Consider the following 25,076-nt stretch of genomic DNA (forward strand, 5'->3'; position numbering starts at 1 on the left):
CCCACTCTAGAGGGAAATAGAAATCCCTGCCCCATCGCCTCTTTCCCATGGGGTCCACAGGAACTAGCCACCTGAAGGGAGGGCAAATAAACATCCTTTTCTGGCCATTTTCTGTGGCATTCTTCCTCCCTGCCCCAGGTTGGAGGTTGGTTGAAGCCAGGGGAACAAGCAAGGCAGTGGCTATCTCCCTGTGGGACAGGAGACCAACCCTCCCCTCCCTCCAGTTCTCCCACACCTCATATGCAGGGTCCCTGCAGCTTGAGGATGACCCTTGCTGGCTGGGGGGAAGATGCCATGAGCTCTGCAGCATCATTGACTGCATCCAGTGGGCCATGGACAACTTTGTACGAAGCAACCTTGCCCCGTTAGTTTTTGCTGGTTATCTGTCTGCCAGACAGAAGGTGAGCTGCCAAACTGCCCCTGTCCGTGCTGCGAGAACCCTTCTCGTGACAACCACAACCGGGGTCTCTCTTGGTGAGAGAACTCATCCCATACTGCAAGACTTGAGGTTCACCAGCCACTGCTTTGGTTGAGGAAGCAGGGCCTCGATGCTGTTTTGCTAGACTCTCCATCGGGTTTTCTCGGCATCCAAGAGAAAGGCACCCACATTCCTCTCTTCCAAAGGGAAAAAGGCATCATGTGAAGAAGAGTATCTGAGCTCATCTTTTTTCTGGAATAGGTAATGCTGAAGAGAAGAAAGGTAGGAGATGATGTCTTGAGAGTTTTTTTTGAGGGATGCAAGAGGCACCTTTAAGCACTTCTGCCTGCTTGATGCCAATGGTATGCAGCCGTTCCCTCTCCCAGCTCTGTTCAGTAAATAATTCTCACTGGGCTCTAGTGAGGTTTTCCCTGCAGCCACCCTATGGTTTCAGAGCTTTACTTAGTCCAGACAATGGCAGATGTGCAGGGAAATGGTCCTATGCTGTCAGCCAGGTCTGCAAGGGCAGTGGCCAGCCCCACAGGTTTGCTCTGAGGGCTTTAGCTCAGGTGCTCAGCACCGTCCTTGGGACTGGTTCCCTTATGCTGCATGTGGTGAGAGCCAATGGTTTTGCTGGGTCTTTCTAACACAAAGATTCTGGAGAGTGAATATCTGCTACAGGAGTTGAAAAAGTTCTTGAAATCCCTTGAAGCTGGTTCCCTGGGTCGCATCCATTCATCTCTTTTCGTATTTTCTGACTTAGCACTGAAGCGTCTTCAGGTTGGCCCTCCAGCGAGGAGCTGGGGCAGGAGCTAGGTTTATCTCATTACTAACTGAGGAGGACATGGGAGGATCATCAGATTTGCTGTGGGTGACCTCTCATGGTTACAGAGTTGGTGTTGGTCTATACCAGCCCCAGTGACAAAGGAAACTGAAGAAGCCAACTACCAGAGGCATCTGGGAAGGAAAGTGAGCTAGAAAATGGAAGATGTGATGGAGAACATCCTAACCCATTGAGTGCTGAGATCCTCTACGTGTCCCAGTGCACGAGCAGCAAAAATGAGGGTGAGTATGAGAGACTCCTTCTCGTCAGGAGGCCTCCCTTTCCTCGTGAAAGACCCCTCATTTGCCTTCAGGAGCGATTCAGCATGTCAGAGGAAGCAGAGCCTGCTTATCCTGGCAAGACCCCACAGAGACAAACATGTTGTGACAAGTCCATCCCCAGGGTGCAAAAGTCCTAAGAAGGTTCAAACTGGTATCCGCTGTCCAGCAGCACGGTATTTTCCCTGGACCTGATGTCCTCCATCCTTGGGACACCTGTGACCTCCTGCATCCCCTTCCCCACCCTGCAGACTCAGGTCTGAATAAGGATGCCCTTTTGGCAGCGTCTTGACCCCGGGGTCCCCAGCCATCTTGTTGCAGCACAGTGGGGTCCCCATGAGACTCTGACGGGGACCAGGGACTCATTTGGCACAAGGCGGACACCAGACCCTGCAGGAGCAACCATGCTAGCAGGGGGAAGGAGGGGGATCCCAGTCCTGGGGTGCACACCCATCTCCCCAAACCACTCCAGACCACTTCCAGCACCCCACCCACTCTAAACCCCCTGGGGTTGAATCCTCCAGCACCATCTCTGGGGTGGCCACGCCGCCGAGAGCAGCCCAATGCCGGCGGCTCTTGTGAAGAAGCCGGCACCGGGGGAAAGCTGGGAATGTGCTGGCGGCCGAGGTGGTGTGGGGGGCTGCCTGCGTCCCCTCCCCGCCATCCCCGAATGACCGTATTCTGGCTCTGAGGAGTGCTTGGCTCCACCTTCCGCCCTTCCCTCCCCCGGTGCTAAGCAGCAAAGCCAGCTAGAGACATCCAGCTGGGGTATTAGTAAAAACCAAGCCTCCCTCTAGGAATGGCACTCGCCTGAGAGCCTCCCTGCGCCGCGCGCCCCGACGCCGCCGGGGCTGGGAGGGAGGACAGGGGGGCTATTGGGATACAAATCACAGCCCTCGCAGGATCTGCCCAGCACACCGGCCAGCAACGTAAGTTTTCCCACCTGAGCTCACTCGCACACGGGCACACATTCGCTTGCGCTTTTTCCCCCTACTTTCTCTTACTTTTTTTGATTTCCCCAGCGAGGGTCCGTCTTGCCCTCTGAAACTGGAGGGATAGCAGCCCTTGCTCTGCACTGGCTCTTTTTCAGCTAAGCCAGATGCATGCTTTTCTATCACTTCTTTTTTTCTTTTTTAATTTCTTTCTTCTTTTTTTTTATTTCTGGATGGGGGGGACAGTGAGGCCTTTATTTTTAGTGTTTCTTTCTCCAAGGGGGGAATTGCTGTATGGTGGCAGGGACTTTTAGAGGTGACTGCAGACAGAAGGAGAGAGGAGGAGTGCGTGGGGCAGGCAGCCCAAAGCCTTGGCTTGTCTCAAAGTTAAACTTGGTTTGTGTTTGTATCTGTTCATATATATATATATATGAATGTGAGTATGTATATGCATACATACACAGACAGGCGTGTGGGGGGATGCAATGTAGATGTATTTTAAGTCTTTGGTTTATGAGCTGCGAGAGGAGGGTGAGGGATGGGGTGTCCCCGCAGAGGCACTTTCCCACAGCCGGGATCAGGGTCTCCGGGCCGCCCGCTCAGCTTCCCCGGTAGCCAGGATATAGGTCCCTTCTGGTTTATCGATAGGGTGCCAGCGCTCCCCCTCCCACGCCTCCCCCCCAGGCACCATGCTGGCATTTCACCACACATTTCGGAAGAAAGGGACTCTTCCCCACACAAGTTTTGTGGCTCTCTCCCTCATCCCGCTCCCCGTTGGGGGCTGTGCCCAGGCAGGACGGTCCGTGTCTCTCTCCTTTCAGGTCCCCAACACCCCCTTATCGCTCTTGCCGCAGGCCCCTCTGCACATGTGAGCTCCAGACAATTGCAGAGATAGGGAGCGATACCCCAATTAATCAGGGGCCCTGACCCATCCCCACCCCCATCGATCACGGGTTTTGCGGTGTGCACGGCAATTTCTTTGCTTGCGCTTTTATCGAGCAGCCCCTGTCTCGTGGTCAGCTCTTCAGAGACCTTGGAGTCCCTTTCAGATTTGGTGGTTGCTTCTCCTTTTTTCTCTCCCCCCCCCCCTTTCCTTTCTTTCCTTTGTTTTTGTCTTCCTCCCTCCCCTCCCCAGTGAGAAGAAGGACACCAAGAAGGAAGAGAGAGAGGGCTCCAGAGCAACGATGGCTGACGACCAAGACCTTTCAGAGGTGGAGATGAGCCCGGTGGGCTCTGAAGACCACCACTGCCTCTCACCAGGACCCTCCATGACGTCGGACAACTCGCCGCACCTCGCCGGCTCTGGGAACGGGGAGATGGGGAAGGTCAAGAAGGAACAGCAAGACTCAGAGGCAGATGACGACAAGTTCCCGGTGTGCATCCGCGAGGCAGTCAGCCAGGTGCTGAGCGGCTATGACTGGACCCTGGTACCCATGCCCGTTCGGGTCAATGGAAGTAACAAGAGCAAACCCCACGTCAAGCGGCCCATGAACGCCTTCATGGTCTGGGCACAGGCTGCCCGGAGGAAATTGGCTGACCAGTACCCGCACCTCCACAACGCTGAGCTCAGTAAGACCTTGGGGAAGCTCTGGAGGTAAGAGCGGGCAGGCGGAGGGGGAGCACGAGGGCTGAGGTCCGGAGGTGTCCTGGTGGTCACATGGAAGGATGGAGACTTTGCTGGTTGGAAGGGGTGTCCCTTGAGGGGACTTCCTTCCCTGCGGGGAGCCCCCTCGCAGGAGGCACGGTCAGTGACTGGGGCAAGAGTGGTGGTCGGATGTAGTGAAGGCTTCCTCAGCAGAGCTCACCTCCATCCCAGGCGGCAGCCCTTTCCACGTGTTTCCCACTAACTTCCCCTGTTGTTCCTGACTAGGACACTCTCGTCCTGGTCCTCTCCTGCCTGACTGCTAGGGGAGATCCTGTTTTCTTGGCTCACCCGCTCTGTTGGGCCAAGTTGTGCACTAGCAGGAACCAGGCTGAGCCCCATCCAGCTTGACTCACTGGTGGCTGCCTCAAGCCTGTTTGAACTCGGGTCCCAATGCCAACAGGGGTTATTTTCCACATAGTGCTGCAGAGCAAGCGGGAAACCAAGTTACAGCTGAGGAGGAAGGTCAGGGGAAGGGAGCCAGGCGGTCGGAGCCCCGCACCCGTCCTTCCCAGGATGGTCCCAGTTTTGGCAGGCCATGCAGGTGCAGCGAGATGGACAAGGAGAGACCTTGCTAGAAAGGGGGGCTGAGGCTTAGGAGAAAGGAAGAGACCTGCAACAGTCCCAGCCTTAGCAGGCTGTCTTGCAACATGCTGGCTCAAACCAGCCCCATCTCCCTTTGCACCCAGAGAGATGCCCTCCCTTCTTGTTGGCACACACACGCTCGTCCTTCTAGCCCCCACCAGTTTGTTGCGCCCAATTTCATTTTGGCTTCGTGCAGGTCCCCAGGTCCTTTACATACCCTCCCCAACCCGCTCCTCTTTCCTCTGGCAGACCAACGGGCGGCCCCAATTGAGCGCAGCTGGCCCATGGGTGTGCAGAGAGCCCTCATGCCCAAGCCAAGCATGTCAGGCTGGCTATGCCACTTCTTTCCCATCTGACGGTCTCTGCCAATAACCCCATCAAGTGTTATAAACACTTTCTGCCACAAGTCCCCAGCACCATCCCCCCCCCTTGCCTTGCACCAACCAACGCAAACCAAGGCTTGTGCAAATGGGCCCTCTCATTCTCTCTCCTGCCCTGACGGCATTTCATGGAGGAAGCCCTCAACCTTGGGTGGGCCAAGAGACATTTTTCCAAGCAGAAGCAAAACACACCCCGTCCAGCAGCTGACGCCCAGGTCTCCTCCTGGCTTCAAACCTCCTTGCTCGCAAGGAACTGAGCCCTTGGGCATTAGCTGCTCCCTCTGCTATGTCAGCCCGTTTACCCTGACCCATCAGTGCCTAGCGTAACCCCAGCAAAGGGATTTCTTTGTGAAGTCGAAGGCAGGGCGTTGATTGCAGATGTCTCGTCTGATGCTCTTTCCTGCTTTGTTCCCCACTGCCTTCCCTTCCCTTTACCACAGCACTTGCTCCCGCCTGGGGCTTTGCTGCCAGCCTCTGGACTGTGAAGCTGTGCTGGAAGGGGTGTGTGTGTGGGGGAACCCATCTTTTTTGTTCCCAAAGTGTTATTTCAAGGTATTGCTCCTTTATTGCAAAATATTGCCAGATTTTAGAGCAACGGCCTCCGTCCGGACACGGCATTTCCCTTGAAAATATAGCAGAACAGTGAAACTCTCCATAGATATCGCATTCAGAGCGCAGGGAGACACAGCCCGTGGCCACATTCATGCACCCGACTGCCTCCCTGCTCCCAGGGCACGGCTCCCGCCGCCGGCCGCACGGGACTCGGAGCAGGGGGACACTGCCACCGGGCTATGGTCAAGGTCCCCAGGTGTTTCTTAGGGCACTGTGCAGCCAGGGAGCATGGGTCAGGCAGAGAAGCTTGCGGGATCAGGCCTGGGGCTGTGGCATGCTGCTGGGTTTGCCAGCCAGCTGCTTTTCTTGAACACATTTTTCTCTCCAGGTATCCCTAGTACAGGCTACAGCTCTCCAAGCCGTGTCAGCCCCTACAGGGACCGTACAGCAGAGTAAGCTGTGTTATGGGTGCAGTCAGTGTCTGGCCTGGGTAGGACCACATGCGTGTGTCTTTCTGTGAGGCTGGGGGGAAATATCAGCCCACAAAACTCCAGGGGAGTTGGCCCAAAGGTTACCAGGGTAGTAGCCCCGAGCCTCGCCTTCCAGCCACGGTAAGGTTGGGTCTTCCTCTATTGAGGTTTCCACTGCCCTCATCTATGCTGTCCCCAAGGTATAGCTCCTACACGTCAGTACAACTGCAAGCAGCTGGGTTTTGCTCTGGATGGCTTAGCCTCAGACATTTGACGAGGGTCCCTGCAAAGGGCCCTGGCTGTTCGCATATCCCCACCCTTACAAGGTGGCCACCCAAACCCTACAGCCTACATTGCTAGTCACTTTGGAAAATGTGGGTGACACATATTTCGACGTGGGCTGCTCTGAGCTTATATAGGTAAAAGGCACGTTAGGCAGAGAGACGAGCACTGGTGAGCACAGAGGCTGCCTGCAGAACACCATTAAACCAAGCATGTCCCCAGCGATTGGCGCTGAGTGGGGACGGCAGAGGCTGGGAAATCTTCTTGAAAGGCAGCTAGCAGATTGAGCGATAACCCCAGTGCCGTCCGACGTGCTCCTCTGCAAAACGGGCTGCAATGGCCTGGGCTTTTTTTTTTAAGCCCAGCGTTCGCTCCGGCTCTGTGCCACCGCCATGTCCTCCACGGGCCCCAGCCCTCGTTGGGAAGGGCTGCAGGACATGCCCTGATGGCCGCACTACCTGCCTGGCCCCAAGTGCAGTGCTGGGGGGCTTACGGCCCCATCCATCTCCCCCAGTCTGTACACACTTAGGGTGTGTGAGAGGTGCAGTCGACGAACTGAATGTACTAAAAAAGAAGAAGGGAGGGTTTCTGTGCTTGATGGTCATGAAATCTCAACTTGGCTGCTTTCCTTCCCCGGGGTGGGACAGGGAGCAGCTCTCAAATGGAGGCCGGCTGCTGAAAAAATGTCGGCATGACTCTCAGCCAAAATGCCAGCCAGCACCACCTCCGGGGCCGAAAACAAGTGAGGCATGGGACGAAGGGGAGGAAGGCTCGTTAGGGAGGAGTAAGGGGACCCAATGGAGGGATCTTTGCATGGGGGTGGCAGCACCCAGGGAATAGGGTCATGCCCACAAAATCCAGGGCTGTGGACGTGTAGGAGAGCCCGGCTGGCTGCTTTCTGCTCCCAGCCAGCCCTTGCCTTGCATCAGCCCCAATGCCCAACCCCATCACCGCACTGACTCATCAGCAGCTGAGTCCCGGCACAGGGTCAGGCCTCTGGCCGCCGAGCCAGTCGCCTGGCACGCAGCGCAGTGCAATGCCAGGCGGCAGAAGGGGAGGCTGCAAGAGGCGGGCAGAAAAATTTTAGCCCTTCTTTCTCCTCCTGGAGTGGGGTGCTGGATGCTTGCCCCTCTCTCGGCTCGGGGGTGAGCATTCAGTGTCAGGGAGGGTGGCAAGGGGTCGGTTAAGCCCCATGAAAGCTTTGCTCTGTGATCCATAACTTCTCTGTCCGTGTGAGATTCCTTTGCATTATGGCCTGGGGAGTGTGGGGGGCAGGAGGCGGGGGGGCAGGAAGCAAGTGAAATCCAAATCCCCCAAATCTCCTGGCCTTTGCCTGCTCGCACCAGTTTCACTTTGCTAAAGCCGATTTGAGCTCTGATCCCACTGGGAGGGAGGGAGCAGGCAGCCTTGGAAAAGAGAAGGCAAAGATGCGGGGAGTGGACTTGCCACTGTCCTGCTGGTGGCACTGCCCGTGGGCTGCTGTCAAGGGGAGAGGAGGTGAAGCACTCCGGCATAGCTCAGAAGGCAGGGATCTGACTCCTGCATAGCCTCGAATGGCTCTGGTTCATGCCATCCATGAGACAGATCTGGGAGGCTGAGCTTTGGTCTCCATGGGAGCCTCTGCTCTGAGCTCTCCATGTGGTACGCCCTGCAGATCAAAGCTGGGTGTGCAGCCTACAGCCCTCTCGCTCCAAAAGGTGCCCACGTAGAAAGAGATCTTTCATTCCCAACCACAGCATCTTATTAGCTTTAGCACCACCTGGGCTGGGAGTGCAGGGACGCCGGAGCCTGGCTGCCTTGTAGTGAAGTGTCCCGGGTTGCAAAGGCTGCAGGTTTTGCCTCTATTCTCTATCTCCCATGGAGATGGGGTGTTCTGCAAGGATGAATGTTTTGCCAGGGCAAGGTCACCTCCCAGTCCATGATGCCTACAAGGGTTGGCCATGATGTCCCTTTGGACCCCTTGGAGGGCCGTCTGGAGCAGCGCAGGCTGAGGGATTAAAGATCTCCAGGACGTGTGAGTGTGGTGTACGGTGGCAGGAGGGAGACAGGAAAGCTGGTGTTGGATTCACGGTGGCTCAGTTGCTTTAATCTCTGGGATTAAGGCAGTGGAGGAATGTGGTGTGCGGCCACGACCTGCTCAGGCTGCCTGGAGTGAACCCAGGTCAGCACCGTAATGGGCTCCAGCCCGTGCCACATACCTTCTGGCTGCTGGCCGAGGGGACGCACAAGGAGCAGGGGGAAAGGGGGTGCTTAGGTACCAACCCATTACTTGTCGGCGACCCCTTTGATCCCCTGCCAGATTTATCTGTGTGCTCCCTGAGCCATGGCTCCTCTTCGTCTTCAGTTTTTCAGGATAGTTCAGGCCTTTGTATCTTCCTCAGTGCCTACAGCTTAACAGAATTGGTCACATTTTAGTGCTAAGGGCTTCAGGGGTACGAAGGTGCTGGCACAGCCCCATCCCCAGGTAGTTCTTTTGTTGGGGAGAAAAAGGCGTGGACATTTCATAAATGGAATATTTTTTGCTGTTTGGGAGCCCTGCCATTTCTAACGACTGTTGGAGTTGCAAGTCATGGGAAGACTGGTCCCTTTTGAGAGCACTGGTTTCTGGTTGAAAGCAGGATGACCTTGAGCCACAAGAATATTTGAGGGGAAAAATCATAAAATGAAACTGAAGGGCTTCCAGCCAACATGCTGCTAAAGGCTTGAGCAATGAGGTTGATCTCATCTTCAAGTGCTCTGAGCCATCCTGCCCGCGTATTTCACCATTTCCTCGGAGAGCCTATCTTAACTAGAGCAACCCATGATCTGGCAGGAATACAGAGAAGGAGCTTCCATTTCTGCAGCGCCTTCCATCCAGAGACCAAAGCTCATCTATTTCTACAAGGCTAGCAACATAGCAGCTACATTTTTTACAACTGCTCAGCTAAGTTCAAGAAGGACTGGTCCTTTGTGCTTCAGCCTTTTGCATTACCCATGTCTAAGGTGAGCAGGAGCTCCAGGAATAGCAGAATACACTGTTTTCCCCCACTTCGAAATTTTCATTAATTCCCTTCTAGGATATTGCAAGATGCTTAAAGGCCCAGCAAGCTCCATGCAGCAACACGGGTACTGTGGAACCAACATCAATTGCTGCCATTTATGCTCAGTAGAGCCTCAAACTTGGAGCAGAGCCTATGGAAGGGCGGGAGGTTAAGCTGGAATAAATACAGTCTGGGGAAGAGCAAGAGACATGCGGGAGGCAGCACTACAGCTAGCAAGGGTGTGCCACACTGCCTTAGTCCGAAGGATGATCCCAACTGCCCTTAATTTGCCCAAAATCTTTGAAAGCGGCTTGTCCAGCCTTATTTTACATGGCTGTGAAAGGCTGCGCTTTGCCTTTGGGCAATGTAAGAAAGGGTGTTGAACTTACTGAGGTGAGAAGCATCATGCAGCTGGGGAAGGGGGACCCAGCACTGGCACCAACCAGTGTCAGGGCTTAATAATGAATGAGGAGGAGGAAAACATTGCTGTCTCCACTGAAACGCTTCCAAGCTCTCCCTTGTTCTTCTGGGAAACAACCCTTGATGGGACAACATCCTGACATCTGGATTTACACTGTGTCCCACGATGCTGTGTATAGGTGCTTTTTTTTTTTCTGATGTACCTGCCCCTCTCCTTCCCCTCTTCTCTTCTTTACCACCTTGGCCTCTGCAGGCTGTTGAACGAAAGCGACAAGCGGCCCTTTATCGAAGAGGCGGAGCGGCTGAGGATGCAGCACAAGAAGGACCATCCTGATTACAAGTACCAGCCCCGCCGGCGGAAAAACGGCAAGGCCACACAGGGCGAGGGTGAAGGCCAGGTGGAGGGGGAGGCTGGCGGGGCTGCCGCTATCCAGGCCCACTACAAGAACGCCCACCTGGATCACAGGCATCCCGGCGAAGGGTCGCCCATGTCCGATGGGCACCCAGAACACTCCTCAGGTGAGTCCCAGGTCTCAGTGAACCTACTGAGAGGTTACAGCCAACGCGGAGGCTCAAAAAAACCAAGTCATCATGGTGAAAGCCTTAGCGATGTGGCTTACACCTTGCTCGTGACCCAGCAAACTCTGCTGGAGTCAGCGGTATAGGGACGTGCCTGAGTTTCACAGGCAATTGCATTCCTCTGGTCAGGCAGGGTATTGTTGCACCCTCCCTCTTTTTCCACAAGATGATATAAAAAGGTTTGGTTTTGGCTGGCTATTTCTCTCTCCCTCCACCGAAGTCTTCAGCTAGACAGTTGCTGGCAAACTGGGAGGACCGCAGCTGGCATGTGTATAAAGCCCAGGCATAAAGCGGTAACTCACCTCTTCTCTCTCTTTCCTCCTCAAAATGTTTTTCATGTTGCAGGTCAGAGCCACGGGCCCCCCACCCCTCCTACCACCCCTAAGACCGAGCTGCAGGCAGGCAAAGCCGACTCGAAACGAGAAGGGCGTTCCCTGGGGGAAGGGGGAAAGCCACACATTGACTTTGGCAACGTGGACATCGGGGAGATCAGCCATGAAGTGATGTCCAACATGGAGACCTTTGATGTCAATGAATTCGACCAATACCTGCCGCCCAATGGACACGCGGGCCACCCAGGCCATGTCGGGGGCTATGCAGCAGCGGCGGCTGCTGGCTACGGCCTTGGGAGCGCCCTGGCTGCAGCCAGCGGACACTCTGCCTGGATCTCCAAGCAGCATGGAGTCTCCTTGTCCACTGCCACTTCATCGGTCGTAGACTCCAAGGCCCAGGTGAAAACAGAGGGGTCCGCCCCTGGAGGTCATTACACCGACCAGCCCTCCACCTCCCAGATAGCTTACACATCCCTGAGTCTGCCCCACTACGGTTCGGCCTTCCCCTCCATCTCCAGGCCCCAGTTTGACTACCCGGACCACCAGCCCTCGGGACCCTACTACAGCCATTCCAGCCAAGCCTCTGGCCTCTACTCTGCCTTCTCGTATATGGGACCTTCCCAACGTCCCCTTTACACTGCCATCTCTGACCCTGCACCCTCCGTGCCACAGTCCCATAGCCCCACACATTGGGAACAGCCCGTGTATACGACTCTCTCCAGACCGTAGGGAATGAGGAACGGTGACCGAAGCAGCGACGGAAAGGCTCCGAAGAATCAGCACAGGCAGAAGAGCCTCCGAACTCCGAGGTCACTCAGTGCCATCCAGCCACCAGAACCCACTGAGTATACAGAAGTGCCTTTCTTGACCCCGGCTATCGCTGGCTCACCCGCCTAGAGGAAGGTTTTTCGTCCTTTCGCCCTTTACCAATTTCACGCAGGCCACGCGACTGGCTTGCAACACCTTATTGGCCTTCTAGATGAGGAGGATTCTAGACATGGAGTGACTGGTCCATGGTGGGTTTCGTTGTGCGCACCCTGGACTGTACAATGAGAGAGATTGTCCTTTCCTTCCCCTCCCCAAACTGCTCCAGGGAGTTAGCAAGTGTTTCCAACAGGCCACAACGGCCAACACTTTGTCACCTGCTGTAGGTGAAGGGTGGTTGCTCAGCCTTGGTGAACATGTTATGGGAGGAGTAGTAGGGAGGACGGCATGGCCAGCTTCCTTGTGATCAGTGTTGTGCAGCAGTCCTGCCTAAGATTCACACATGCATGAATCTTGAACCCCACTGGAAGACCAACCTACGCTTGCTTCCCTGCTGATTTCCACAGCTGCGTCCTAGCTTTTCTCCCCACTTCTTCTCTCCATCCTGTCTCTGTTTAATCCCACACTCTTTCCTACATGGAGATTTTAAGGCTTGCCTGAACAACGCGTAGGACTCAGGAACCGTGTTGTTGGTCTTAGCGTTACTCATATCATAGCCTGTGTGTGCACGCGTGTTCACGTATGGAGGTGTAGGAGAGGTGGGGAAGGACCGGTGGATCATCAAAGTGCTGTGGGTGAATCCTCCCTTCTTACAATTATTCTATATCATTCATTTATGTCTGGCATTTCTGGCATCTCAGTCCTTTCTAATCTCTTCAGTATCCCAAACAACCTCTGAGCAAACTAGGTCCTTGCTCTTCCATGTCTGACTGTGCCTGCCTGAAATGAAGAGGCACCAAGAAAGCTACTATGCACTTGCCAATGCCCCAAGTTGATTCCAATACTGTCTTTGAATCTCCACTCCAATCTCAGGCTGATGGGGTGTGCATCTCCGCTTGTTTGTTCATCATGTCTTCCAGTCAGTCAACACCTCCCTCCTACCCACGCTGAAGATGGAAAGATCCTCCTGCAGCTTTAAGCAAGGCACATACGCACCCCATCTTGGATGAGCGTAAAGAAAACAAGCCTATTTAGGTGCAAAAGAATTTGTTTTCCCCTTTGGGTTTCAAACTGGAAACAACCAGCTCTCGCAGTCAGATCAACCTCCTTTTTTCAGCTCAACACCCGAGGACAGTCTGCTTACTTCTCCTTTGTCACCCCCAGGACTGGGGTGGTTTGTCGTGCCAGGGAGTGAACTGGCACAAAAGTTGTTGCAGGAAAAGATGACTCGTGGCTATTGATCGCAGAGACATGTGGGACCTTCCAATGGATATTCCAGCCTAAAAAGATAAAATACTTTGACCAAACATGGACTGTGATCAGTGCTGCTGTTTCCCACTGCTGATATGACTGTCAGATGCCCCTCCTGCCTCCCTTAGCTATGGATGACTTCTCCTTGTGGTGTCTGAAAAGATCATGTAGAATGTTTGCTCCCTGTACACATGTAACCTCTTCCAGCCCTGTCCCCTTATTTATGCAAGTAGCACCTTCCTTCCCCACCTCCCTTTCCCCAGTCTCTATGCTGTCCTAGCACCATTAACTCTGCATTAAACATATGGAATAATAAACTTAAAAGTTTCATTTTCATGTGCCTTGGGTTTTTGACTTCTTTCCTGAAAGTCTCTGTTTTTTCCCCAGTAAGTGTATGATGGGTCACACCACCACCACCCGGATCCTGTGCACAGCCTTCCTCTGCCTGTCATGGAGAGGACACAGGCAGAACTCTGACTGGCTTACCAGACTCCTTCACAGAGATGAGACTCATCTTCTGTTCACGCCACAGCTCCAGTCGTTTCTTCAGTGAGAAAAGTAGTAACACTGATTTCTGGTCTTCAGTTAAGATTCAGCACGTGCAATTAAGAAAAGTGCTGTTTTGCATGTGCTTCACCCAAGAATTTCTTAGTGTGACTGTTAATGCTCTCCAGAATAGGAGTGTGGGGTTTCTCATCTTGGTTTCTCATCACCAGGTGGCAGATACCATACCTTCAGAAAAAAAACTTCCCCATATACACAAACGTGTATTTTGGAAGCAACCATTAGTTTCCCTGTAGAAACTCCCCCCGCCCCGGTCCTCTTGCCTTCCACAAGCAAGAACCTACATACAAACACACACAGAGAGTATATTCAAGAATAGATGTATACACCTTCTTACTTGTTGAAGAAGACATCCTGGGTGTAGTCAGGTTCTGGGAAGCTATCTGAAGATGTTTGGAAAGAAAATGTACAGCAGATATCAGTCTGCTTAAGAACATCTCTCAAGGCCAATGGTAGCAAGATAGGACCCCAATTAACACAGAGACTCCACAACAATTACAAATTGATTCCAAAGGTTTCAATGCAGATGCATGTGATCGATCCAGTCAGTTTGTGTTCACTAAACGCTTTATGGGTGAGTAGAGTAAGCAGGACATCTAGGAACCGTGGAACACGTTCAAAGCTTTTTAAAACTCACAGCGTTATTTGGATGAAGTCCTGTATAGGGCCAAGAGCATCAGTAGCAGAATGGCTTAATGGATCTTACAATGGTGATGCCAGCTAAAGAGCTCCACGCAAAATAGGACTGTGGCCATTCACTGGAGAGAAGGAGAAATCTCTACCCCAAATTACAGGCTCTGGGAAGAGTCCAGAAGAAACTACTGCACTGCTGAGCAGGTCAGGAGCACACGTGAGGAAGAAGGGAAGCCATGGTGGAGTTAGGGGTAGAAGAGCTGATCACAGGGGTGGGAGAGAGAAGGGACATGGTGTGGAAGAACAGAAGAGCAGGAAAAGAAAGTTCTTAACCACACACAAGTACCTTCTCCAGCCCTTCAAAAAGCAAATTAAGAAAGTGAGTGGGCTCTGCCTCAACCATTCTCTAGTGGAAGAGGATGCCTCCTCTCATCTAGGAGGGTCCTGACAACTAAGGCAGGACTGAGAATACCACTGGTAACAGAGGGGTTAACCAGTCCTCCTGCAGCCTAGCAGGAGCTGGCCCGGCATCCTTCCCTATCCCTTTAATCGTATCTGATACAGATGCAAGGCTGGGGAGGGGAGGCGGGTAGGGAACAAAGAAGCCATTTAAAAAAAAAAAAAAAAAGGACAAGAAAACGACCCCCGCGCTCCATGGCGGACGCCAAAACCATTGCACAAAGGCACCATTTCAGGGCTGAAATTTCACCGCACCAACGTGATTAAAGGATTCCATGGAGGGTGGGGGGAGAAGGCTGAAGGCCACAGTGCTGCAAATTAACCTTTTCTTGGTAGGGATGGCCTAGACCAGGAAGCATTTGTGTTCCTCACAGTCAACCCCCTTCCCACACCTGCAAACATCTCCACATTCCCTTTGACCTGTCATTTTGCCCAGGGACCCATTCAGCTCTTGCATTCTCGCCTCCAAAACCAGCCCCTCCTGTGCACACCAACAGAGGAAGCATGGAACGGTGCTTTTACAGGGAGCAGTAAGAGAATGACATACATGGCTAGTTATGTGAGCTGAGTTCCCAGGCAGGTGGATATAAACTCTCTTTGGAACGTGGATGCTCATCCACAGCCACCAACCACACATACAGCACGGAGAATGCATGCTTTACATATAAGCACAAGCTTTAACACCAACTAGTTGGAAAGATTCTTCCTGGATCAGTGTAAAGAGAAAAATCAGTGTAAAGCAGAAACCATAGGTGCACCTTCCCTCTTCTTCTCTTTAAATAAACAAAAATTCCATGGGCACTTTTTAATAAGACAATTGAGAAAGACTCAATGTTTTCTGCCCAAGAGCTCAATCTTCCTCATGCAGAGCAAGAGCTTTGGAGTACACAGAAGATCAAGAAGTGGAAACCAGGTAGTGGCTGGCTGCAGGCCCTTGCAGATTGTAATGCCTCCACCCAACTCTTCTTGATTTGAGCATGTAACCTCCCTGCACATCAGAAGCAAGAGTGCAGGTGCCTTAAGGGGACAAATAACTGATCTTTCATCACACTACAGATTAAAGGAACTCTAGGATTTAACTACTGTTTTGCCACTGTAAGAACCACCAGAGTATGTACATCTGAGATGTCTGAAGAGCACCCACACACTCGGGACCATCAGTTCCAATCTCGCATGTCAGAGAACAGCTGGAAGAGAAACAAATGCAGAAAAAACCTACAACTGACGAGCTGGTAGGACTGCGAGTGGCGACCACGCTTCCGGCTGGGGCAGTGCCACTGAAAGGGGATCCCCACCTCTGATAAGCAGCAGGAGCAGGGAAACAATAGGTGATTTGATGAGAGCTGCTCTACGATACTCCTGAGAAGCCCCACAGCCAGCCCCGGCCAGAGAGGAAATTGGGGGTTTCCACAGCAACCTGCTCAGGGCACAAAGGCCCAACTGTCTAGAGGGAAGCAATGGAGGTGTCTCAGCACTCCCATTTTAAGAAGGAACAGGGGTGGAGGGCCGGAGTCTTTCTGAAGCCAAAGTACCTGCAAGAGCATTTTTGTACAGCAGGAGTTTAATTGGCTATTGGTCCTATAGCCGGGGAGGAGCAGTGCTGGAGGAGGAAGTAGTTACTGCAGTCTTTGGCCTAGCTAAAAGGTATGGCCTTCACAGGTGAAAAAAGGTACAAGAAAAGCATGGCGCTTGGCTCCCTAATCTTATTAATGTAGCCCATGGCACAGAAAGGATAATGACCAAGCTGGTAGAGATAAGTAAGGAAGTCTTCTCTTGGGCATGTAGGACTGAAATGAAAGAGAAGGTGTGAGGAAAAAAAAAAAACCACCCAACAAAAAAACCCCACACTTAACTTAAAATGGAGAGGTTTATAATTTATTTACACAAATATAAACAAAAATAGAAACATCTCTGCAGAAGGAAAGAACCAAAACAATGGCTGGAGGCTGATCAGTCTGTGATAATTAACTCATCCACACCCCAGTCTTCATAGCTCCCATCTGGTAGGTAACGACGGATGATTATGGGGATCTTGCGTGCTCTGAAGGGAGGACAGAGAGGTGAACAGAAATACCAGAGCCTTCACTATACCACTTCAGCAGGCAACGGGAACTGAGGGGCACTGCCTTAGTGGCTTCAGTAAGCTCATCAGGTTTAACTGAGATCTGTGTAGCACCTGTGATTTGGTATTACATAGCAGAGGGAAGTCCCAACAACCTCCTCTCTTTTGTAGGTGCAAAACACTGAGCGCCCTTAGACTCAAAACAACCAAAAACCTACAGAAGGTCAGCCCTCTGTTGCCACTGCAGGAATTGAGCCCCGTGATCTGAACCCACTATGAGACAACACCAAGCATCTAACTAAGATTGGGGGGGGGGGGGGGGGGGGGGGGGGGGGGGGGAAATCAAGGGACTCGAAGAACAAATCCACTTTTTATTTGATGGAAGATTTTTTCCCCCACAAGACACTACAAAAGTGGCAGAATTCTGAGAACCTTCATGAAAAACTGATATTTACAGAGTCTTTTGCACCCTGAGAGCAACAGTTACATTTCAAGAAGGATACATGAAATAAGGACTAATCAGGGACCAAAACCTGGTACAGCTGGGGTGGAGCACAGCATCTGCTAAGAGTGGTTCCAATTAGAAAGCAAGAAAATGCTGAACACAATTTAACCTAATGGAAGTAGATTTAAGTCAGCAGACTGTAATCAGACAGTCTGGAATTTAACCAGGGCATCAGGTTTCAACCGTATCATACTTGAAAAGTAATACAACTTCTTTAACGATCACTTTCAGGGCCATTGTTTTTCCAGTAGCAAAGTACCTCCCTCATGCCAAGAATTACAACTGAATTTTGGCACAGAACAGGATGCCACTACACTTTGTCACACCCTGACTTACTTTCTAGAGCTCACGCTCAGGCAGTGACCAGAAGCAACTCAGAGTGAGCTTGGAGATCTGACAGGAACATGACCTAAGGAGCTTTTGGCAATGATAACGGGAGCTGTAATAGATATAAAATCTGCAAGAGCAACTGCAACGTACTGAGAAACTGGGGGGGCAGAGGGACAATTCAGTTCAAGAACAGAGACTTAATCAGTAATGGATTCTAGTTGCTCCGCTTGAAGGATAACTCCATGTGATCTAGGTCACCGACCATGCAGGCAAACTGTGGGCCAGCAGGGAGCTCTGCTGTGGAAAGGTGGGCCTGTAAGTGGTCAGAGAGCTGCCTCTGCTAAAGACAGAAAGGATTTATTTATCTTTCTGTAAGCAGGGGACATGCCTCCCTGCAAGCACAATAAGCCAAGTGTGGAAGGGTATGGGAAAAGAACATTCTTAACAGGGTCTCCACACCACCAGCCTGACCCTTATTTTATTGTTTGCCAGCACTACATTTGAACACAGGTCAGTTCAGAAGGCTGCTTCAAATCAGTTCCATTCAGGGAATTACACTGATTCCAGAAAGATGAGGATCTTGGGTTCTCATCATAGAAATAAAGAACACTTGGACTCCGAAGTAAAAGAGGTCAGAGCACTCCTCATCATCAGTACTTTGCACAAGCAACGAGGATGGGAGAGAGCAGCTGTGGAGAAGTCCCAAGGTGAAAAAGGGGAAGGCAACTGTAGTGCTCACTGTTATTGAGGGAAGACAAGGTTGTCTTGGAATAAGCTGCTAAATGCTGGGACGAGGAGAGGACTGCTTGCTTTATGGAAATCAATATGCTCACCGTCAAAGTCTGGGACTTACTTGAGTTCTTTCATGGCAATCAGCAAGGGGTCTGTCTCTCCTTCCAACTCCACCATCACAGGGGCACACATCCTGGGACACAACAACAATCATTTGAGAGCGCGTACAGAGAAGGAAAAGGGACAGCTAGGCATGCGGCTACCTATGTCATCTGGACAACGGCCAGTAAAGTAGGAGGGTGGGACACCACCTTGGCAGGTCTGATTTGCTCTCTTACACACTTTGGGAAGAAAATTCCCCCAAATGGTTATGGGCTGAGCTTTTCCTTGCCTGTTCTTCTTGCCCCATCCCTCAGCCTCTGCTGACCAGCTGGCGCTTGAGAGCTGGTCAGATCCACACCCTTCCAGCCACCCTCTGCTGTACTTAAATGTAAGGAAGAGTGGTTCTAAAATGAATCCAATAAAGAGGGTGGAAAGACTGTAAAATGAGTGTGCCTCCTACAACTCCAGCACATCTCTTACATTCTGATTTGCTCACACCTTCCAGGCTTTGTTTGGGGGAAAGTGAGGGGCTGGATTTTACGACGCACGCTACCTCTAGGAAAAAAGAAATTAAGCATTTTGCAGAGGGTTGTAACAGCAGAGCAAACATGGTGATGATATCTGCCCATTAGACAGCAGCAGCAAAGAAAGTTCACGTTATGCGTGGATAAGGCCACTGGGGGCTGCTGCTGGCCTAGGTTCAGCACTGAAGGCAGAATATGTAGGTGAAGCAGAACCAGGCGCCAGAGTGTTTTGGATTAAAGGCCTGGCACGGGCCCTTCTCATCTCCCCCATTTTTCTGGCCTTCCACCAGTTGAAAGAATGTGCACAAAATAGCTTCACAGAGTGAAGACTGTGCAAATAGCTTGGCAAAGTGATGATTAAGGAAAGATCTGATCACCACCTATGAGCTTCTAAACAACATAGAGGAGAGGCATTATTTTGAGGGTGGACATAACCAAGATGAAACTCAGATGTGTGCTTTCAGACAAACCTTGCCACAGCCTAATAATCTCGCTCATAAGGCAGTTTTTCAAAAAGTGCAAAAAACTTTTTGATAGGTATTATTAAAACAAGTCTAGACAGGTAAATGGATTAAATTGAGAGCAGCCAACCTTAAGAGCACTTAAAATAGGATTTAAATGTTATTACCTATCATAAATGAGGCCCCACTATTCCAAATACTTCAAAAAACTTACAGCTTGCCACAATGCAACTTCATTTAAAACAGATTTCAGGTTGGTTACTCCATTCCCAATTCCTACAGCCCTGTGGTATCAACTGAAGACACTCTGGAGCATCCCTCGCTCCAACGTTGGCTTTTGCAAACTGGTTCTGAGCTTTCTAGCCCACACTGGCTCCCTTATGAAAGGCAGAAACCAGGATCAGCTTGTCACACATCCCCTACTCATTTTGCCTGTGACCTAGGAAGGTTCGTTGCAGCTGCTGAATGCCCCCCTTTCTAGGCACAAGAACCACAGCGTCAGCGAGGGAGAGAATCAGAGACTTCACACGCAACTAAGAGCTCCACGGTCCTGTGCTTCAGTGCTGACCAAGATAGTGATCCGCAAGCTCAGCAGTCACGTAAGGGATTACATGAGATCCAGGAGTGTTTAAGGAAGGAGGAAAGCAGCTTTAACAGGGAACGGAGGAGGAGCTGTGGCGATGCTCGGGATACTCACGCTATCTGGAGGGCACGAGTGCCCAGGACTCTGGCTCGCTCGTATTTGGTCATGTAGGGGGTAGTGATCCGCTTCTGGTTCGCCTGCTGCCGCTCTCCTGAGGGGAGGATTTCCACGTTCTCCTGTCCCTCCTGGGGAAAGCAGACCAGCGCTGCAGCCCGGCCGCGGCCACCAGCGAAGCCCCGCGGTGCCGGGAGCGCCCCTGAGGCCTCCCCAGCCCCAGCGACCGCCTAGTCGGGGCGCGACGCAGGCCTGCGGTACCGGCAGAGCCTGCCCGGGCCGGCCGGCGCGGCGGCCCGCGGGACACCCACCTCCTCCGCGTTCTCCAGATCCTCCAGGCCCTCATCCTCCTCCACATCATCGAAGTCGTCACCGTCAAAGCTGCGGGAGGGACACGCACGTCGCACACCGGGCCGGGCCGCCCCTGCCACGGGATCCCCCCGACCCGACGCCCCGGGACGCGATACGCCGCCGCCTCGCCTCGCGTCGCCTCCCCTTCCCACCCCCGGCCGACCCCGCTCTCACTTGTCCTCGTTGTCAGACATGTTGCCTCCCCGCCGCCTTCCTGCCCGGCGGAAGTAGAAACCACTTCCGGGCGCCCGCCGTGACGCCGCCGGAAGTGCCCCGGCGGCGCCGTTGCCGGGGCGACGCGACGCCGCGCCTCCCCCCCTCCGCGCCTCCGTCCCCTCCCGGGGCGCCGCTCGTCCCTATGGAGACGTCGGAGCGCCGCGACGTGACGCCAGCGCCCGCGGCGGCCGAGCCCGGCGGGAGGCGGGGAGGCGGCGGGGTGCCGGGCCGCGGCGGGAGCTCGGCCGCGGCGGGGGGAGGCGGCGGCGGGCGCGCCGCCGGGCCAGCCCGGTACAGCCCGGGAACGCGGGAGCTGCTGAGAGGTAACGGGGGAGCGGGGCGGGGGCCGGGCCCGGCCTCCCCGTACCCCGCGCACCGCCGGAGCGCCGGGATCCGGCCCGTCCCTCCCCCACGGCGGCCGCTGCAGGGAGGAGCCCCCGCCCTGGAGCGAAGCGTCCCACCGCGGTTCCCTCGGGCGGGAGCGGGGGAACCGGCCGGGCCCGGCGCTGGTGGCGCCGCCCCGGCTTGAGTCTTCTGAAGCTGCATCTTCCCCCTGGGGTTTGGGTTGCGAGGAGGGATTGGCCGCGGGGTTCCCCAGCCTGTCCCCGCTGCCGGAGGGGAGGCGTGGAGCCCCCTCGGGCTGCCGTCTTCACCCACACGTCATGTTTTTCAGCGATGATGGAGGAGTCGAAGCTGACGCGTTTCCAGAGGCGATACCTGATGGACTTCGTGAAACGTGAGTGACGGCCCTCTCGCTCTCCCGCCCGGCGCTGCGCTGCGGTGAAGAGCTTTTTCTGCTCACCGTGAGACGGGGCATTCGCCCACAGCCTGCTTGGATGGGCAAGTGCTTTAAAACAGCAGCATGGCTGCTGCTGACACGCGGGGACGCACGGGGCGAGGTGTCCCCAAGGGTCATCCAGGGAACAAGATGCAATGGCGTGGCTTGAACCACAGTCTGTGTCATGTCAGCGCGTACCAACAGCCAGGGTGAGACATCTGTGGCACCCGGGGTCTTCGCTTGTGGTGCTACAGTGGATCAACAGGCAGATCTTCTGCTGGTGGTAGCCCAGGGCTATCCATCCAGGCTCCTCTCTGTCTGACTTACCGTTATTTTTGGTTTGTTCTCCAGGAGGACATACCTTGCCCCTCCAGTGCCACCCCACACCCAGGAAAGAGCCAGCGCCTGCTTCCTCCCCACCAGTTTGTCAGCCGAGCAGGCTTTCAGCTAAACCGCATCTCCGACCTGCCAAGGTCTGCCAGGCCGGAGATGCCTACGCCAGAGAGAAATTTAAGCCACGGGCAAGGCGTAAGTCGGCAAACACCGCTGATAAATAAATGATGCCGTCCAGTCCCTCTCTTCCCCTTATGTCCATCCCCTGCCTGCAATCTCAGCAGCGGCAAGGGTTATCTTAATTGCTCTTCATCCTCACACGTCCTGTCTTCAAAGATGCTTTAAAAATGGATCTCTGAGGGAATACCTGCTGTAAGTGCTCGCTGACTTCTGCCTGCTGGCTAGGGGGGTGACAGGTGATAGGGACTCGCACAGTCCTTGTGAAAGAAGGGAGTGCTGTGTAATTTTCTAGTTTATAAACACGAATCAAAGCTCTGATGCCAGTTTGGTTGGCTCTTCACCATGGGTACACCTGTGCGGTGCTTCCACAGTTCAGTCTGGGGATGGGCTGTCGTCAACGTCACGCTTCCTCTAGCATCATTATCAGAGGAGTAGTGTGGCCAGGCTCCTCCCTGAGGAGATGGGCTGCTAATCATTTATTTTCCCCTTGGCATTCACAGGAGATTTGGAAAAGGAGAAGCAAAGGCTCCAAAACATCTTAGCAACAGGGAAGGATGTGGTGGAGCACAAGGTGAAGCAGACGCTGGTTCAGACAAAGGAAGAGGAGATAGCTGAGCCTGACCGGTTTGAAGAACGTATGTCTTTATGTACCCTGGAGGAAGGCAGGCAGGAACCCTGGGAGGCCGGCTCCCTCCGAGGGCTGGGGTGGCAGGCCGTGTTGCCGGTAACCTGAAGCCCGTTGCGGAAGGAGGCACAAAGCCCAGTTTCCAAGAGAAAGGACTGGCTGCTGTGACGCCGTGATCCAGCCGTCCTCGCCAAGCTTATACTGCAGAGGTTTGCTGGCAGATTCAAGCTCCCTGGGCTGCCCGCACAAAATGAACTCTGCTGGCAGGGGAATACCCTGGAGACGCGCAGGGTGACCTGGGCAGGCAGCCCAGGTACTGCGGGTCCTTTTTTCCAGCCAGCGTGACTTAACATAGACTAGGATGCTTGCCAGCCTGACCATGGTTTGGGCTGTTTTCTTTCACTCCAAGATCAGAGCAGTTACACTAGCAAAGCTTAAATGTCGAGCAGAATTTTAAACAGTGAGGGACTTTGGCCTGCAGAGTATTCTGGGATGGCAAAACCCTGCCTAATACCTCTCTGTGCTTGAATCTTCAATGTGCGTGTACACCCCAGCCAGCCCTTTGCTAGCGAGAACAGCACAAAGATGGACAACGCTAGAATAACGTGTAGAGAAGTGGTGCTTTGGTCCCTGCTGCAGGGAAGCCGGTGCGGCTGGCTTCACGCATGCTTTGTATCCTCTAAAACTTGTTGCAAGCTGAGTGTTGTCCTTGACACATCTGAAATACCCATGTACTTTGTACATGCCAAGATTTGGACCAGCTGGCTGCAGGTCTGTGCTGCAAAGCGGCAGCTAATACTCTGTGCCTGTGCTGGTCCTGGGAGCAGAGATGGTTGTGGTCACTGGGTGATGATGCATGTCAACGGCTTTAAGCAGGTTCCGTCTCCACCCACAGACCGGTTAAATTGCCCACAGGCAACACAGAATTGTCTATACAAAGAAAACTAGAAAGTTACCGTTCCTGCAAGATGAGGAGCGGTAAGAAGATGGGCAGGGGGGACATTTCTCATTGCGTAAGGCACTACTGAGGTATTCTGATGACATGCTCAAGAGGAGTGTTACAGCAGACATCACCCTTCCCCTGGTGGGACTGCTGTTCAAGCAGCGCTAGGAAATGGGGTTCAGATCTAGACAGAAACGTGTTTTCTTGCCTTTCGGCTGAATCCTGTTTCCACAGTGTTTTCTCTTATCTGTCAGTGGTGAATGAAGTTCAGGAGAGGAAGAAGTTCCTGGCAGAGATGGAAGCTCTAGGACAGGGCAAGAAGTATCAAAGGATCGTCCTCACTGAAATCTCACAGGTAAGCGAGGGCCCTGGCGACACTGGCCGTGCGGTGCGTGGAGGGAATCCCTAGTGTCAGAAACCTTAAAGCAGAGTCTCTCTCCACTACCTGAGCAGGGAAGGAGAAAGGGGGGAGAACCGTGTTTCCCTTCATGGCATGGGACAGACAGGAATTTGGGCAATGGGGAATAGAGGCTTTCAGCCTTTTTTTCCATGCCTGCATGTAACTTAATCAGGGAAATAGAAGCTTTGTTCTTGGGGTTGGCAAAAGAAGAAAAAAAAAAAAGCTGCCGGCATTCTCCCTGCTCAGTCCTTCCCCTTTGTACTTTGCAGAAAATGCGTGAGATGGAGATCATTGACAAGAAGAGAAGTGAGGAAATGAGAGAGGTCATGACAAAAGACATCCCTGGTGGGAACAAATCCGATCCCCACGACTAGGCCAAGGGAAAAACACAAGCGCAGTTTGTTCCCACCTCTTCTTCCCAGACTCTCAGCATCGGAGTCTCAAGAGCTGGTCTGTGCCTGTGCCCGAAGAGGGGGCAGCACCACCTGTTGCCTAAAGCCAGAAGGCAGGAGCAATTTGTACATAACTGGTAACAGAAGAAAGCTGTCGTAAAATCCATCCCATGCACTGGATCCCTTCTTGCTCAACGATATTAAAGAGATGAAAACACACAGCAGCGGCTACCAAAACATGACAAAGCAGAGCCTTCTTTTGCCTATGCAATGCCTCAGAGTACAGCAATCCACCAGTAAAAATGTCACTCCTTTTCATCCACCCAGAGGTGGAGATTTCTCATGACAGTACGATGGTAACAAACACGTGTGTTGCCACCCACATCTACGACCCGCTCCTGTCCCCACGACTCTGGGAATGGCTGCGCTGGCAGACGGCGGGGAGGAAGATGCAGCGGCGTGGCCTTGCGCAAACACGAGCCTCCAGCATTGCTGCAGGTCAGCACAATTGTGTGCATCAGCAAACTTCTTGTCAGCAGCTAAACTGGGCAGGCTTTCAGGAACACAGCTGCGCTGAGGAGGGAGAGGGGATTTCAGCCCAGCACATCCTGCTTTTTGCTGCGGGCTTGCTGTGGTTTTTTGGTTCCTGAAAGCATGGTATGCAGAACAGCCATCGGTCTCCCACAGAGCCTGGAAACGGCTGTTTGCTCACCTCATACATACCCCCACCTCTGTCCTCCAGCAGGCTGAAGCACGATGCCCTGCTATTCCTGCATAAAGCCCACCTCCCAATTTCCTTAAGATTTCATCATCTGCTTCTTAGCAATACTCAGCCACTCGGTCAGCCACTCCCCAAAGCCAGACAGCATGCCCTGTCCCCAGAACAGCATGGATACAGAAA

At 53.1% G+C, this 25,076-nt stretch overlaps 3 protein-coding genes across 4 annotated transcripts; 2 read left to right on the plus strand and 1 right to left on the minus strand.

Moving 5' to 3' along the window:
- The first annotated feature begins 2,385 nt into the window (after positions 1-2,385).
- Positions 2,386-13,222, plus strand: SOX10 (SRY-box transcription factor 10). The gene is made up of 4 exons (XM_076337902.1): positions 2,386-2,448; positions 3,587-4,045; positions 10,056-10,321; positions 10,727-13,222. The coding sequence occupies exons 2-4, from the start codon at positions 3,636-3,638 to the stop codon at positions 11,440-11,442; spliced, it is 1,392 nt and encodes a 463-aa protein (XP_076194017.1). The 5' UTR covers positions 2,386-2,448; positions 3,587-3,635; the 3' UTR covers positions 11,443-13,222.
- A 3,175-nt stretch (positions 13,223-16,397) lies between these two features.
- On the minus strand, positions 16,398-20,544 carry POLR2F (RNA polymerase II, I and III subunit F). Of its 2 annotated transcripts, none has more exons than XM_076337923.1 (5): positions 20,483-20,544; positions 20,269-20,338; positions 19,958-20,088; positions 18,295-18,366; positions 16,398-16,585 (listed from the first exon to the last, which is right to left on the minus strand). In XM_076337923.1, exons 1-5 carry the CDS (start codon positions 20,500-20,502, stop codon positions 16,495-16,497), a joined length of 384 nt encoding a protein of 127 aa, XP_076194038.1. In that variant the 5' UTR covers positions 20,503-20,544; the 3' UTR covers positions 16,398-16,494. The 2 variants fall into 2 exon arrangements, with proteins under 2 accessions (XP_076194038.1, XP_076194030.1); XM_076337915.1 differs by lacking the exon at positions 16,398-16,585 and adding an exon at positions 16,965-17,550.
- A 122-nt stretch (positions 20,545-20,666) lies between these two features.
- Positions 20,667-24,971, plus strand: C1H22orf23 (chromosome 1 C22orf23 homolog). Its single transcript, XM_076337970.1, has 6 exons — positions 20,667-20,847; positions 21,198-21,260; positions 21,654-21,830; positions 22,316-22,450; positions 23,638-23,738; positions 24,053-24,971. The coding sequence occupies exons 1-6, from the start codon at positions 20,667-20,669 to the stop codon at positions 24,155-24,157; spliced, it is 762 nt and encodes a 253-aa protein (XP_076194085.1). The 3' UTR covers positions 24,158-24,971.
- The last annotated feature ends 105 nt before the right edge of the window (positions 24,972-25,076 follow it).

This window comes from Aptenodytes patagonicus, chromosome 1 (genome assembly GCF_965638725.1).
Source record: "Aptenodytes patagonicus chromosome 1, bAptPat1.pri.cur, whole genome shotgun sequence".
Taxonomy (NCBI): Eukaryota; Metazoa; Chordata; class Aves; order Sphenisciformes; family Spheniscidae; genus Aptenodytes; species Aptenodytes patagonicus.

Excerpts from the sequence above, each read along its gene's own strand:
- SOX10 (XM_076337902.1), top strand. The coding sequence starts at position 3,636 with ATGGCTGACGACCAAGACCTTTCAGAGGTGGAGATGAGCCCGGTGGGC. Across the intron at positions 4,046-10,055 it reads ACCTTGGGGAAGCTCTGGAG|GCTGTTGAACGAAAGCGACA; the intron begins GTAAGAGCGGGC and ends TGGCCTCTGCAG. Across the intron at positions 10,322-10,726 it reads GCACCCAGAACACTCCTCAG|GTCAGAGCCACGGGCCCCCC; the intron begins GTGAGTCCCAGG and ends TTCATGTTGCAG.
- POLR2F (XM_076337915.1), bottom strand. The coding sequence starts at position 20,502 with ATGTCTGACAACGAGGACAA. Across the intron at positions 20,089-20,268 it reads ATCTGGAGAACGCGGAGGAG|GAGGGACAGGAGAACGTGGA; the intron begins GTGGGTGTCCCG and ends TGCTTTCCCCAG. Across the intron at positions 18,367-19,957 it reads ACTCGTGCCCTCCAGATAGC|GATGTGTGCCCCTGTGATGG; the intron begins GTGAGTATCCCG and ends GTTGTGTCCCAG.
- C1H22orf23 (XM_076337970.1), top strand. The coding sequence starts at position 20,667 with ATGGAGACGTCGGAGCGCCGCGACGTGACGCCAGCGCCCGCGGCGGCC. Across the intron at positions 21,831-22,315 it reads ATTTAAGCCACGGGCAAGGC|GAGATTTGGAAAAGGAGAAG; the intron begins GTAAGTCGGCAA and ends TGGCATTCACAG. Across the intron at positions 23,739-24,052 it reads TCCTCACTGAAATCTCACAG|AAAATGCGTGAGATGGAGAT; the intron begins GTAAGCGAGGGC and ends TGTACTTTGCAG.